This window comes from Hippopotamus amphibius, chromosome 6, assembly GCF_030028045.1.
Source record: "Hippopotamus amphibius kiboko isolate mHipAmp2 chromosome 6, mHipAmp2.hap2, whole genome shotgun sequence".
Taxonomy (NCBI): domain Eukaryota; kingdom Metazoa; phylum Chordata; class Mammalia; order Artiodactyla; family Hippopotamidae; genus Hippopotamus; species Hippopotamus amphibius.
Genome location: NC_080191.1, coordinates 76,464,999 through 76,479,426, shown reverse-complemented (window position 1 = coordinate 76,479,426; position 14,428 = coordinate 76,464,999). Strand labels below are relative to the sequence as shown.

Here is a 14,428-nt window from a genome sequence, read left to right as displayed (position 1 = left end):
CATTTCATAAGTGTAGAGTTATAAATACATCAAGAGAAAATAAAAATGCTAATGATGTATTTCTCTAATAACAGGATTCCAAATTGAATGAAGCAAAAAGTGATACACAAGTCTACAATTATAGTCAGAGATTTCAGTGCCCCTTCTCAACACTTGATAGAACCTATAAACAGAAAAATAGCAAAGATACAGAAGACTGGAACAATGCTTATCATATAACTTGACCTAATGGACACTTACAGAAGATGCCACTCAACAATAGAACACACATTCTTTTCAAGCGCATATGAAATATTTACCAACATAGACCATATTCTGGAATATAAAATAAGTCCCCCTAAATTAAAAGGATTGAAATCATACAAAGCTTGTTTTCTGACCACAATGAAATTGAATCAGAAAACAATATCAGAAAGATGTCTAGAAACTCCTTCAAATGTTTGGAAACTAAATAATGTATTTTCAAATAATTTATGCATCAAGGAAGAAATCAAAATGGAAATTAGAAAGTATTTTGAACTGAATGAAAATAAAAACTCAACATTTCAAAATTTGTGAGATGCTGCTAAAATAACATCTAGAGTGAGATGTATAGTATTAAATAAAGCCTTTATTAGAAAAGATACGAGATCTCAGATCAATGAGTTCAACTTCCACCTTAGGAAACTGGAAAAAGAAGAGCAAATTAACCCCAAAGTAAGCAGAAGAAAGGATATAACAGTGAGAGCAGAAGTCAATATAATAGAAAGCAGAACAATAAGGAAAATCAACTTAACCAAAAAGATGGTTCTTTGAGAATATCAAGAAAATTGGTAAACCTCTAGCCAAACTATTCAGGAAAAAAAGAGAAATGGCACCAATTCCCAATGTCTGGAATGTGAGAGGTGACATCAGTACAGATTCTTACTGATATTTAAAGGAAAATAAGGAAATATTAGGTACAACTTTATACCAATAAATTTGACAATGGTTTTAAAAATTGTATTTGTGGTTACAACTCCAAGCCCAGAAAACTTCATAAATTCTACCAAATATTTAAGTAAAAAAAGAAACCAATTCTATCCAAACTCTTCTAGAAAATTGAAGAGGAAGAAATCCTTTCAAACTCATTTTGTGAGACCAGCATTACCCTAATACTAAAACCAGGTTTAAAATATATAAGAAAAGAAAACTACCGACTCATCTCCTTTATGAGAATAGATGTAAAAATTCTTAACAAAATGCTAGCAAATTGAATCCAACAACGTGTTACAGGGCAAATACATCATGAGCAGTGGAGTTTATCCTAGAAATGCAAGATTGGTTTAACATTCAAAAATCAATTAATGTTGGGCTTCCTAGGTTGGCCCAGTGGTTGAGAATCTGCCTGCCAATGCAGGGGACATGGGTTCAATCCCTGCTCCAGGAAGCTCCCACATGCCGTGGAGCAACTAAGCCTGTGCGCCACAACTATTGAGCCTGTGCTTTAGAGCCCATGAGCCACAGCTGTTGAGCCCATGTGCTGCAACTACTGAAGCCCACGCACCTAGAGCCCGTGCTCCGCAACAAGAGAAGCCACGGCAATGAGGAGCCCGCGCACCACAATGAAGAGTAGCCCCCATTCACCGCAACTAAAGAAAGCCCGCACACAGCAAAAAGGAGACCCAACTCAGCCAATAAAGTAAATAAATAATTTTTTAAAAATCAATTAATGTTATTCACCATATTAAAATACGAAAAAAGAAAAACTATGTGACTGTCTCAACAGATGCAGAAAAAGCACTTGACAAAATTCAGCATCCATTCCTGATTTGAAAAACAAACACAGAAAAAACCTCCCGGAAAAATAGGAATAGAAAGAAACTCCTTCAGCTAGATAGGGGCTTCTATGAAACACCAATAGTTATGATCATAAATAACAGTGAAAAGCTGAATATGTTCCCCATAACATTGGGAACAAAGGAAGGATATTTGCTCTTACCACTTATACTCAACATTGTACTGGAGGTTCTAGCCAATGCATGCACTACGGCAAGAAAAAAGACATTGAAATCATCCAGATGGGAAAGGGAGTAAAATGTCTTCATTTACAGACAATAGTCTCTTCTATGTAAAAAATCTGTGGACTCTACCTCCCATCTCACCTCCTCAAAAAAAGGCTATGAGAACTACTTAATAAGCAAGTTAGGCAAAGCTGCAGGATACAGGATCAATATACAAAAATCATTTATATTTCTATATGCTGGCAATGAAAAATCAGAAATTTAAGTTAAAAACAAAACCATTTATAATTGCATTGAAAATATTAATATCTAGTTATAAACTGACAAAAGATGTGACCTTGCTTTGTACAAAGATTTTTTTTAGATATGATACCAAAAGCACGATCCATTAAAGAAAAAATTGCTCAACTGGACTTCATCAAATGAAGAATTTCTGCTTTTTGAAAAGCACTGCTAAGAGAATAAAATGACAAGCTACAGACTTGGAGAAAACATTTGAAAATCACCTATCTGATAAAGGACTTTATTAAGAATATATAAAGAGGACTGCCCTGGTGGCACAGTGGTTGAGAATCTGCCTGTCAATGCAGGGGAACATGGGTTCCATCCCTGGGCCAGGAAGATCCCACATGCCACGGAGCAACTAAGCCTGGGCGCCACAGCTACTGAGCCTGCGCTCTAGAGCCCTTACACCTAGAGCCTGTGCTCCACAACAAGAGAAGCCACCGCAATGAGAAGCCTGTGCACCACAACGAAGAGTAGCCCCCGCTCTCCACAACAAGAGAAAGCCCGCACGTGGCAACAAAGACCCGGGGCAGCCAAAATATATATATATATGATATAATGTATATACATATATATAGAAAGAACTTTCAGAACTCAAGAGTAAGGAAGAAACCCAGTATAAAATGGGCAAAGAATCTCTCCAGAGGAGATAAGTAGATGGCAGATAAGCACATGAAAGATTCTGGATATCTTCAGGCACTAGAGAAAAGCAAGTTGAAACCACAAAGAGATACCATAGTGTACCTGTTAGAACGACCAGAATTGGAAAGACTAACCATCCCACGTGGTGGCAAGGATGGAAAAGAACTGGACTCTCATACACTACCGTTGAAAGTGCACAACTGCTTCAGAGAGCAGGGGCAGTTTCTTTAAAAGTTAGACTTTCACATACCAAGTGATCCATCCATTCTATCTCGAGGTGTTTACGCGAGAGAAATGAAAGCGTAGTGTTCATACAGGGAGTTATGCACTAATCCATAGCAGCTTTTTTGTAATAACCAAAAACTGCAAATATCCAAATATCCATCAATTGTTGAAGGGAGAGATACCAGGGAGAGATTGTTGAGGGACGTAAAGAGACTTTTGGTGGTAAAGGGGATGTTCAGTGTCTTGATTGTGACGATGGTTTCACAGTCGCATATATATGTCAAAACATATCAAATTCCACACTCTAAGTCCATGCAGTTTATTGTATGTTAAAACTCTTTAAAAATAAATAAGAATAAAACCGAAAAGAGAGTAAGACTCACTATTGGAATTCATACTAGTGTAAATATTACTGAGAAACTGTTATGTAAATTAATTATTGTTTTTTTTTAATATCGATACATCAGTGGACACTTTTTAAAGCAAAGAATCCTTTCATAAAAGTAATCTTCACTGCTGAATACATCTTTTTTTTGGACTGCTAATGCGATATGTTGTGTTTCCTTAAAGAGGATGTACATCCAGTCTGCGGGGATAACGGCAGCATATTTCCACTTCTTTTCAAGAGCCTTTTGTGGCCACAGTAGCATCAGGGTGGCCGTGCTTTGTCTTGAAGTGGCGGAGAGCAATTGCAGTGGATAGCTGGCTACATCCGCTCCTTTATGCACATTCCGTTTAGTTCCCGTGTTACATTACGTACTGTGATTAGATATTTACTCTGCTTGGCATCTTAGCCAGATTTCAGCCTAGGAACTTACACATGCTTCATCAAGGCAGCGTTCCCAATACTGCAGAATGATTCATTTCCTCTTTACACAAAGCTCAATTAATTCTTGCATTGGGACTCTGTATGTGCGAAAGTTCCCCTTCCGTCCACGAATAAAATCAAAACTACCACGTTTTAAAGTAGGTGTGTGTTTTGAATGTTTAGGTGTTCCATTAAAAGACCTGGCTTTGTTTCCACGGGGTAAAAGGACGCAGTAAGTGGAAAGGAGAAGCGTCAGCCATAGAACATGACCGTCCAAATGTTTGCCGAGCTCACAGTGCTCGCTGATCGGTTCTGCTAACAGGCAGTTCTGCTCCTTTTTGGCCTGGCTCTGGGCGGTGGCTCCCGGGAGCTCGGCCTCCCCTCTCACCGTCTCTCTCTGACTCCGGGAGCCGTGATGACCCAGGTTTGCTTGCTCTCTTTCAGGGTGTGAACGGCATGTCTGTGGATGAGAAGCCTGACTCCCCCATGTATGTGTATGAGTCCACCGTCCACTGCACCAACATCCTCCTGGGCCTCAATGACCAGCGCAAAAAGGATATTCTCTGTGACGTGACTCTGATCGTGGAGAGGAAGGAGTTCCGGGCCCACCGAGCTGTGCTGGCCGCATGCAGTGAATACTTCTGGCAGGCGCTGGTCGGACAGACAGAAAATGACGTGGTGGTCAGCTTGCCTGAGGAGGTACGGTCGTTTGGTGTGTTCGTGTGGTTGCGAACGGAGGCTTGTTGCCTTGGAGACAGTTGGCCGAGGAGGACCTGGAAGGTGGGGCCCAGGCCACATCCCCACTCGGGGGCTGATGAGCAAGTCACCCACGTGTTAGGTTTGTGGCCGAGCCAGTTTCTATTTGATGCGTGTCAAGTCTCGGAGGCATGACTCTGAACCTCACCTGTGGCTCACAGTCCCTCGCAGTTTCTAGTTCACTTACTCTTCGGGTTTTGAGTCGTTCGAATGAAGTTTAGTACAATCCTAGATGCGGGATCTGAATCACTGGGACTGGTGCTATGATTTTTCTCTTTCAAATGGTTGAAGGAACATTTGATTTCCCCTGAGAGTAAAAGAGTGAAAGTATTCACAGCACCTTCCTGGCCCAGGGAGAAGAGTAAAAGCAAGCAGTCATTTTCACAGTTCATACAGTAAGATTCTAAGAAGTGTAAACTTGCTTTTTCTCACCATCGTTGAAAATACCCTACCTAGGTTTCTTAATTACTTAAGGGAATCCAATCACTTCTGTACTTTGGGGACACTAGTAGCTGGACTTGTTCTGTCCAGAGATGACATTCAATTGGATGGCTTGAGCTGCCAGAACTCAAAGGCTGGGCTTCATGCAACAAACCATTGAATTGGTCACCCCTTTGAATTGTCTACACAATTGCTCTTCTTGCATCCACTTCTGTGAGACTAAGGGTAACGCTGAGCAGCCTTAGGCTTGGCGTTCAGGGCCAGAATCATTCCCTGTGCACCAGCCTGGTCTGCAACGCTAGGGCCGCCACCAACAGTTGTGCAGGCTGTGCACTGCACAACTCATGTCCATACTCTACGTGAAGAGAGCCCCAGAGTTGTGCCGTGATCTGTAGAGCAGCTCTTCACAGCACCCCTAGGAGAACCCAAAGACCCAGTCACCCTGAGGGAGGTGCTAATGGGTACAATTAGCATTAATTCCCAGGGGTCACAGCCCCAGTGCCTCCTGAGGCCTGGCAAATCATATAAATGAGTGAAGCAGGTTGTGTATAAGAAGTAGGAAGTGGTAGGGCAAGCATCTGCTCCACGGAAAGACATTCAAATTCAGCATAAAAAAACAGACATACACACTACTGTATATAAAACAGATAACAAGGAAGCTAAGGTAGCTTTATTGATACCAGTCAAAATAGACTTTAAGACAAAATTATTTGCACAGGGAACTAGATTCAATATCTTGTAATAACTTATAATGGAAAAGAATCTGAAAAAGAATAGACATGTATCCACGTATATAATTGAATCACTTTGCTGTACGCCTGCAGCATTGTGAATTAAGTATTCTTCAGTTTTAATAAATCCATCTATCCCCCCCAAAAAAAAGCAAAAACAAAAACAGACGGGGGGTCAGAGGGGTCCCCAGATCCCGTCCCCTGCTAAGCAGTGTCTGTTACAGATAATGTAACCGGGGCTAGGGGTGGGAGGGATATTTATGTACCAAGCGACGTGGAAAGGCCAAGGAATGGCAGCTGCGCTGTGACCAGGGAGCCTAAGTTGCATTAACGGGCAGATACTTAACCCCTCGTTAGATGAGAGAATAAATATAAAAGTCCATGTTTACGCTGGTAGGCGTTTGTCAAATATGAGACCTTTTCTTCTTTCTCTCAAGGGGCAGCAAGAGTGCCTTTTGAATTTACTTTACCTCTAGAATTCTCTGAAAATATCTGACAAACTTTCAACTATCCAGAATGGTTTTAGGGCGGGGGTGGGGATTACAGTTAATTTATTATCTATATCTGTTTGAGAGCCGCCTCCTTTATGTTTTTTACTGATTTCCAAAAAAATTAGATTGTATTAAAACATACTTACAAATGAACACCATCATTGATGTAATTTAGTCTCTCTTCCATGACAGGGGGCCCCATCTGGAGACTCCCTGGACTGTGTGCTGTAAGCCCTGGCCCACTCCCCAGTTAGCTCTGTGATCCTGATCTAGTCACTGACCCTCTCCCAGCCCCAGCTCTTACCTGTAAAAACCCCTAAAGTGCTGAAGTCCTTAAATTAGTTATCATAATACAATACCAAGGCAGTAAAACCTAATTAAAAATCCCTGATAATCACTTATTTCCTTGCAACTGGGCACTCTTTGAAGTAAGAGGCACACTGTGTAGATGTCACACAAAAATCTGCTGTTTGGCCTCTTTGATTGTTTCTGTCCCAGTTACGTAAGAACCTGCTAAGCGTTGATTTTCCTTCTTCCTCGTCTGTCCCTACGTCATCTGTATCTCCACATCATTAAAACATTCTAATTCTTCACGTACCTGAAGCCTTCAGATATAACTAGGCACTTTTCTTTTCCTTCCTATGAAACGTGAATTTGTATTGTCGGTAACCCGGCTCCAGTCATCCTTGCTGATGGGCGTGCGGGCCAACCTCTGTGGCATTTTCTTTTGTGGGTTTCTGATTGTGTCTGAGGCCTCCTTCCCAGAGTCTCTGCCTCTGCTCAGAGCCCCCTCCTGGGACTCTGGGGGGCTGGGCGTGTTTTCTCTCCTCGCTGTGTGCGCACGGAAAGGTCCTTGCAGGCTCTCAGACCATCGTCCCACTTAGCTCAGTGAATGACTTCATAGAATTTGAATTAAGTGGTGAATAAACATCCCAAACATTGCCTTGGAAAGTAGCTGCTTGGAACTCACTGGTATTTGGTTCATATGATGTAAGAAAAAGCATTTGGTTAGCTCCTTGGAAATCTGTAAACTTCATCTTAATCGGTCACTAATTCAAAGCACCTTCTGGCCCTGTCCCAGCCTTGTTCACACTTGGCTCCGCTCTGTGCTCCCCATCGGCCAACCGCTGAGCTCCTCAAGGGCCGGCGTGGCCGAGTCTGAAGGCCCAGGCCCGTCTTTGGGTTTTTTGGTTTTGGTTTTCGTTTTTTAAATGTTTATTTATTTATTTGGCTGCGCCGGGTCTTAGTTGCACATGTGGGATCTTCGTTGCTGCGTACAGGATCTTCGTTGTGGCATGCTGGTTCTTTAGTTGCGGCATTCGGGATCTAGTTCCCTGACCAGGGATAAAACTCGGGCCCCCTGCATTAGGAGCGTGGAGACTTAACCACTGGACCACCAGGGAAGTCCCTGAAAGCTCTGTCTTTGGACTAGAAAACTTCCAGATACAAACTGCTGCCCTTCCGCTCCCCTGCTCAGTCAGTTTAGGCCAAACCCAGGTCCGGCCTGCAGCTGCTGTCCACTTGTGCAGTTCTAGCCCCAAACTCTGATGCCTGGTGGGCAAAGCCGTTACCTGCAAAGCAGAGCCCACCATAGTCCCAGTCTAGCCTCTCAGCTGAAAGGGGGAAAGACAAAAATAGAGGCCTCCTCCTGGAAGTCAAGGAGTCATTGAATTGTCTTGCTTTTTTTTCCCCTAAAATGGAATGACCTATAGCCCCTAGGATTTCTGTGACTTAAGTGTTGGTTCCTCATTGAAAAGCACATCCAAGAATACGTGTCAGCAAATAATAGGAGATAAGGCATTGTCCTTAGTACTTTCGTTAATTAATGAAACAGATCATTTGATTTATAATAGTAAGTGTATTTCATTTTAAGAGTTAAAGAGAAAGTGGTTGATGCACCAAGCATGGCAGCGCTGTTCTTGCTCTGCTCCTTAGGATTAAAGCTGCTCAACAAACACCTCTTCAGCTGTGGTCGTAGAGACCATTTAGGCTGGATGCTGGCCAGGCTGGAAGTGGCATCACAGTCATGACCTTCAGGTTGTGGTGCGTCAAGTACAGAGGGCAGGAAAGGGGTGCAGCTTCGCACATCAAGCCCATCCTGATGGGTGGCTTGACTTCCTCCCAGGACGCTAGGGAAGAGTGGCTGAAAAGAGGTTATTGCCAAAGTCTGTTATCAGAAAGTCAGAAGATAACAAGTGTTGTCGAGGATGTGGAGAAAAGGGAACCGTTGTGCCCTGTGCTGGGAATCAGTAGAGCGATTGTGGAAAACAATATGGAGGTTCCTCAAAAAATTAAAACTAGAACCCCCGTGTGATCCAGCAATCCCACTTCTGAGTCTGTATCCAAAGGAAACACAATCACTATCTCAAAAAGGTATCTGCACTCCAGTGTTCACAGCAGTATTATTCACGGTAGCCAAGACGTGGAGACAGCCTACGTGTCTGTCAACAGATGAATGGATAAAGGAGACGTGGTCTGTATATAAACACACACATACATACGCACAAGGGAATATTATTCGGCCTTTTGAAAAAGAAGCAAATCCTGCTATTCGCGGCAACACGGATAAACCGGGAGGACCTTATGCTAAGTGAAATAAGCCAGACGGAGAAAGACAAATATTGCATATACTCACTTGTTTGTGGTGTCTAAGGAAAAAAAGTCAAACTCGTAGTAACAGAGTAGAATGGTGGTTAGCAGACTCTGGAGGGTAGGGCAAAAGGAGAAATATTGATCAAAGGGTACAAACTTTCGGTTATAAGATGAATAAGTTCTGGAGACCTAAGGTACAGCATGGTGACTGTCGTTAATAATGATGTATTACGTACTCTAAATTTGCTGAGAGAGTAGGTCTCGAGAGTTCTCACCACACACACAAGAAAGATAACTATGGGATGTGATGGCTATGTTAATTTGTTTATAGTTTATCATTTCACAGTGTACACACATATCAGAACATTGCATTTATACCTAAAATATATACAATTTTTACTTGTCATAAATAAATAAACAGACAAGAGGAGGAGAGGTTATTGCCAGGGCTCTGGCACCTTTCTTTGGGCTTGTTTCCCAGGTCCTCTCACTCCTGGAGAAGGGGAAGGGTTCACGCAGGGAATGGCTGTAGGGTAGAGGCATGTATGGCCCCTTCAGTTGGACTTTATGCTTTCAGAGGTAAAAATATATTTCCGACTTCTGCTTGCTCACTATCTCTGTCTTCTTTTTTTTTTTTTTTTTGCCTGCATTGGGTCTTTGTTGCTGCACTCAGGCTTTCTCTAGTTGTGGAGAGCAGGGGCTACTCTTCATTGGGGTGCGAGGGTTTCTCATTGCCGTGGCTTCTCTTGTTGCCGAGCATAGGCTCTAGGCGCGCGGGCTTCAGTAATTGTGGCACTCGGGCTCAGTAGTTTTGGCTCACAGGCTTCGTTGCTCCATGACATGTGGGATCTTCCCAGACCAGGGATCAAACCCGTGTCCCCTGCATTGGCAGGCGGATTCTTAATCACTGAGCCACCAGGGAAGTCCCACTGTCTTTGTCTTTTGCTTGCTCACTGTCTTTCTCTCTCTCTCCCAACATTTCATGACAGACCTTGTTTTTGCAGCGCTGAACAAAAGGGAAAACTGACCCAGAAGGATTCTGGAAAAACGGCATTTGTTGTGAAGTCTCCATCACAGGGTGCAGTAAAGAATGTTCCTGCTGTTGTACTGCTGAGCACAGAGGCCAGCAATGAAATTATGGAATTTTTTCGTCTGAGAGTTTTTAGAGGCTATGAAATCTGTTATTGTCTCTGGCGAGGGCTTAGGCCCCGTCTTTTAGAGAAGCAATAAGACAGTCATGATTACCTTTGGACAGTCCTTTCAGGTTTTCATACTACAGAAAGTGCTCAACACCATAGCACAGGATGCCCAGAGCTTTCTGAGCCTGAGTGTGACTCCAGGGAGAGGGGAGGTTTGGTGGGAAGCAGTACGTGAGGTCTCTGGGAAGCGGCCTGACCAGGATAAGAAGCGCAAAGCACTCCCCCACCCCAAAGCACAGAGCCAGCCCTTTGGCACCCCCTCATTTATCACTTAGACAAAACTCTGAAGAATAGGCTGATTTTAGGAAGTGAGAAGCATTGCCCATGAGGGGCTGGAGAACCATAATCAGGACTTTCGCACTAATTGCGTATGGAGTCGTGGGTAAGCTGGTCCACCTCTCTGAGCTTCTGTTTCTTCATTCATTCTACAAATATTTATCAAGGTCTGTACCAGGAGGTGCTGTTCTAGGTGCTGGATGAACCTGGTGAACATAACAGAGCTTAAGCAGTGGGATAGGAAGGAGGGGATATGGGGATATATGTGTAAATACAGCTGATTCACTTTGTTGTGCAGTGGAAACTGCACAACATTGTAAAACAGGGATACTCCAAAAATAAACAAGCAAAAAACAGAGCTTGCATTCCAGTGGGGGAGAAGGAGAGACAGAAAATAAATAAATATAACATGGACTTTGTTAGATGCCTTTGAGGAAAATAAAAAAGGGGAGGGGGTTAAGGAACATCAGGGTTCAGGTACAGCAACTTTAAATAGGGTGGTCAAGCAAGGCCTGTCTGGGGGATGACTTTTGTAGAAAGACCTGAAGAAGGTGAGGGAGACAGCCATGCTGGCACGTGGGGAAGAGTGATCTAGGTGGAGGGAACAGCGAGGAAGAGGCCCTGGGGCTGGCAGGGACCGGGCTTGTTTGACGCATGGTGACAACGTGAGCAAAGGGTTGATGGTAGGAAGCATGTCAGAGACGTATCAGGGCAAGGCTGGTCACCTTTTGGACACATTACCTTTCCTTGGAATGAGCTAGAAGGCCATTGGAGGGTTTCACAGGAGAAGATAATTTTTTTTTTTAATTTTTGTTTATTTATTTTCACTGCGTCAAGTCTTGGTTGCGGCATGCGGGATCTTCATTGCAGTGTGCGGGCTTCTCTCTGGTTGTGGCGCGCGGGTTCCAGAGCGCGTGGGCTCTGCAGTTCGCGGCACGCAGGCTCTCAGTTGCAGTGCCCGTGCGCACGCGATCTCCGTAGTTGCATGCGGGCTTAGGTGCCCCCAGGCATGTGGGATCTTAGTTCCCCAACCAGGGATGGAACCCGCATCCCCTGCATTGGAAGGCGGACTCCTTACCACTGGGCCACCAAGGAGGTCCCAGGAGAAGATAATTTTGGCTGCTGTGTGAAAACAGATTGAGAGAGGGCAAGCGCAGAAGCAGGGAAAACATTTAAGACGCTGAGGCAGCCAACCAGGCATGATCTGATGACCTAGAGGATGGCCGTGATCAGGGTGAGAGCAGCGGAGTGGTGATCAGTGTCCGGTTCTGGTAATGTTTTTTTTTTTAAGTTTGCAAACTTCTGTTTGTTGGTTTGGCTGTGCAGCTTGTGAGATCTTAGTTCCCTGACCAGATATTGAACCTGCACCCACTGCAGTGGAAGCATAGGGTCCTAACCACTGGACTGCCAAGGAATTTCCTCTGGTAATATTTTGAAGGTAGAGCTCCTGGGGTTATCTTATAGATTGGATATAGGATGGAAGAGAAAGAGAAGGGTTAAGGATAACTCCAAGGTTTGGGGCCTAAGCTGTTAGAAGGACAGAATTGCCATTATCTGAGATGACGGAGGAAAATAGGTTTCTGATGGTGAGAGTGGGGCGGGATTAGGAGTTCTGTTTTGTACGTATGAAGTTTGAGATGCCTATTAGCATCTAAGTAGAGATGTCTGCTACACAATAGAATATACATGGCTGAAATTCCTGGGAGAAATCCAGCCTGGAGATAGAAATTTTCATACCAGAGTATTGGGGGATATTGAAAGCCCCAAAACCATATATAAATACCAAACGAATAAGTGTAGATAGAAAAAAAAGAGAGAGAGAGGTCTTAGGATTGATCCTTGGATCTTTCCAGAACTAAGAGGTCAGGGAGAAAAAGAGGAGGCAGCAGGATAAACCAAAAAAGCAACTATTGAAGTAGAAGGAAAAGCAAAAAAAAAAAGTTTCGTGTGTTGGAAGCCACGTAGAGAAAGTTTTTCAAGATGGAGAGTGTGATCAACTATGTCAAATGATGCCAATTGTCAGCTAAGGTGAAGGCTGAAAATTGACCATCCAGCGATTTGGAAACATTCATGATTTCACTGAGCACTTGGGGAAAGCAATAGGAGCAAAAGCCAGCTGGGTTCTGTTCTAGAGAGAGGGAGAAGGGGAGGATTTGAAGAAGCTCATGTAGGCTCCATTTTTGAGGCTGTTTGAGTTAAAGGAAACAGAGGGGTGAGCCAGTAACTGGAGGAAAGTAGAATCAAAAGAGGTTTCCTTTGGGCTTTTGTTATAAGTAGGAAGAAATCCCAGCACAGTTGCCCTCGATGGTGAAGATTATCAACATTCACTCATATCCAATTTTCCCGTCTTTTTCTGCACACACACGAAGACTGCATTTCCAATCAGGTGTGCGGGGTAAATAGATCCAGCCAATCAAACGTGAGTGGGAGTCACGTGTGACTTCTAGGCCGAGGCAGTTAAAAGTAAGCGTGAGTTCGTGTTCTTTCGCATCCACTGAACTGGCATCAGAGAACTCCTAAGGGGTGGAACCACAACCCAGATTCTTGAGTCACTGTTGGAAGAGAGCCATCTGACTCAAACCAGACTGTGACACACATGAGGAATTAACTTTTATGTTAAGCCATGAAGACCTGGTGTTTATTTGTTTGCACAGCAGAGCCCATCCTGACTCATACTTGGGCAGATGGGAAAGTTCCAAAAGAGAGAGAAAACTTGTTGATATGGCAGACGGAAGGCCAACGGCTGAAAGAATGCTCTTGAGGGGCTTGAGAGAGGGTAGGATCTCCTGAGCAAGTGGGCAGCCTCACCTTATCCTTCTGGACATTGATGGAGTTGAACTAGATGATCTCTGGAGACCTCGCCTGTGCTACAGGTTGATGGTCTTTGAATTTTTCTAGGTTCCTGCTGGAGAGAGAGAAAAAAACTCCTGCAGGTCAGAAAGAGAGGAGAGATGTTTGGATTGAGAGGTAGGAAAAGACCAGGGAGATGGGAGGCAGATTGGTCTGGAAAGGAAAGACTCATCCGACTTCAGGAGAGGCGTGAGCTCACTTGTCTTATCTTTGTTTGTAAATCCTCCCTGACTTTTCCAAGGTGGTCTTACAAGAGTTCACAGGAGATGACAGCTCAAGAGCTGTAGAACCACTGGGCTATTTGATAACCTGCAACATAGACAGATGGTAGAAGATGCAGATCATTGCTCTGTAACCATTTCAGAAGGATCTTGAAAACAAATTATTTTTACGTAATGACCTCAATTTCCACACGAGTATGCAGGGAGTAACAATACTGGGTACCAGCTTTCCTTGCAGAGCTACTCTGCAGATTAATGGCATGTGATAAGTTACACTTCTCAGAAGGATAACGCCATATAAACAGTAGGTGTTATTCTTCCCATGAAAGGAAAGCAGTCTTCTCTGATGAAATGGCTCTTACCTCAGAATCCTCATTAAAAGCTGTGGTGCAAGTTTCCAAGTTGCATTAGTGAGACTTGGCAGCAGATGAAAAAAAAAAGAAAAGTAAATAAGAAGTCAGAATATCCCAGGTAACTACTTGCTGGCAAGTAAGAAGTTTTCAAGTCCTAGAGTCGTGCTGATAATTTTGAACTGCCTGAAGGCAGAACTTATTTATAGTAACGCAGAGGTGACTTCCAGCCCTGCATTCTGGGCCTCTGACTCCGATGGGGGTGCGATAAAGCCAAGCCATGAAAAGGGGAGTTAATACTATTGTGATTCCATCTCTGAAGGCTGCTCGGTGGTGCTGCTACAGAGGGAGGGAAATCTGGTGTGAAAATAGCCACAGCAATAGCTAATTTTAAAACTGAAAAATATAAGCTATTTCCAAACCTCTTACATTTTCTAAATCCTGAGGCCAGTAAATCCTATTTAAAGAGCTTTTTGCAAAGATGCATTCCTCTTTTGGCATAGTAGAAGGAGTTGAGTAGACAAAAACTAAGACCTGTCTAAGAATGATTTTTTTTTCTTTTTCTTTTTTTATTTATTA

The 14,428-nt window shown here is 43.4% G+C and overlaps 1 protein-coding gene across 1 annotated transcript in view; it reads left to right on the top strand.

The window, feature by feature from the left end:
* Positions 1 to 14,428, top strand: part of BACH2 (BTB domain and CNC homolog 2) — a 260,715-nt gene that overhangs the window by 173,233 nt on the left and 73,054 nt on the right. Inside the window, exon 4 of the mRNA XM_057740233.1 lies at positions 4,387 to 4,641. Coding sequence (XP_057596216.1) covers positions 4,399 to 4,641 — 243 coding nt within the window. The 5' untranslated portion in view covers positions 4,387 to 4,398. The remainder of the gene's footprint in view (positions 1 to 4,386; positions 4,642 to 14,428) is intronic.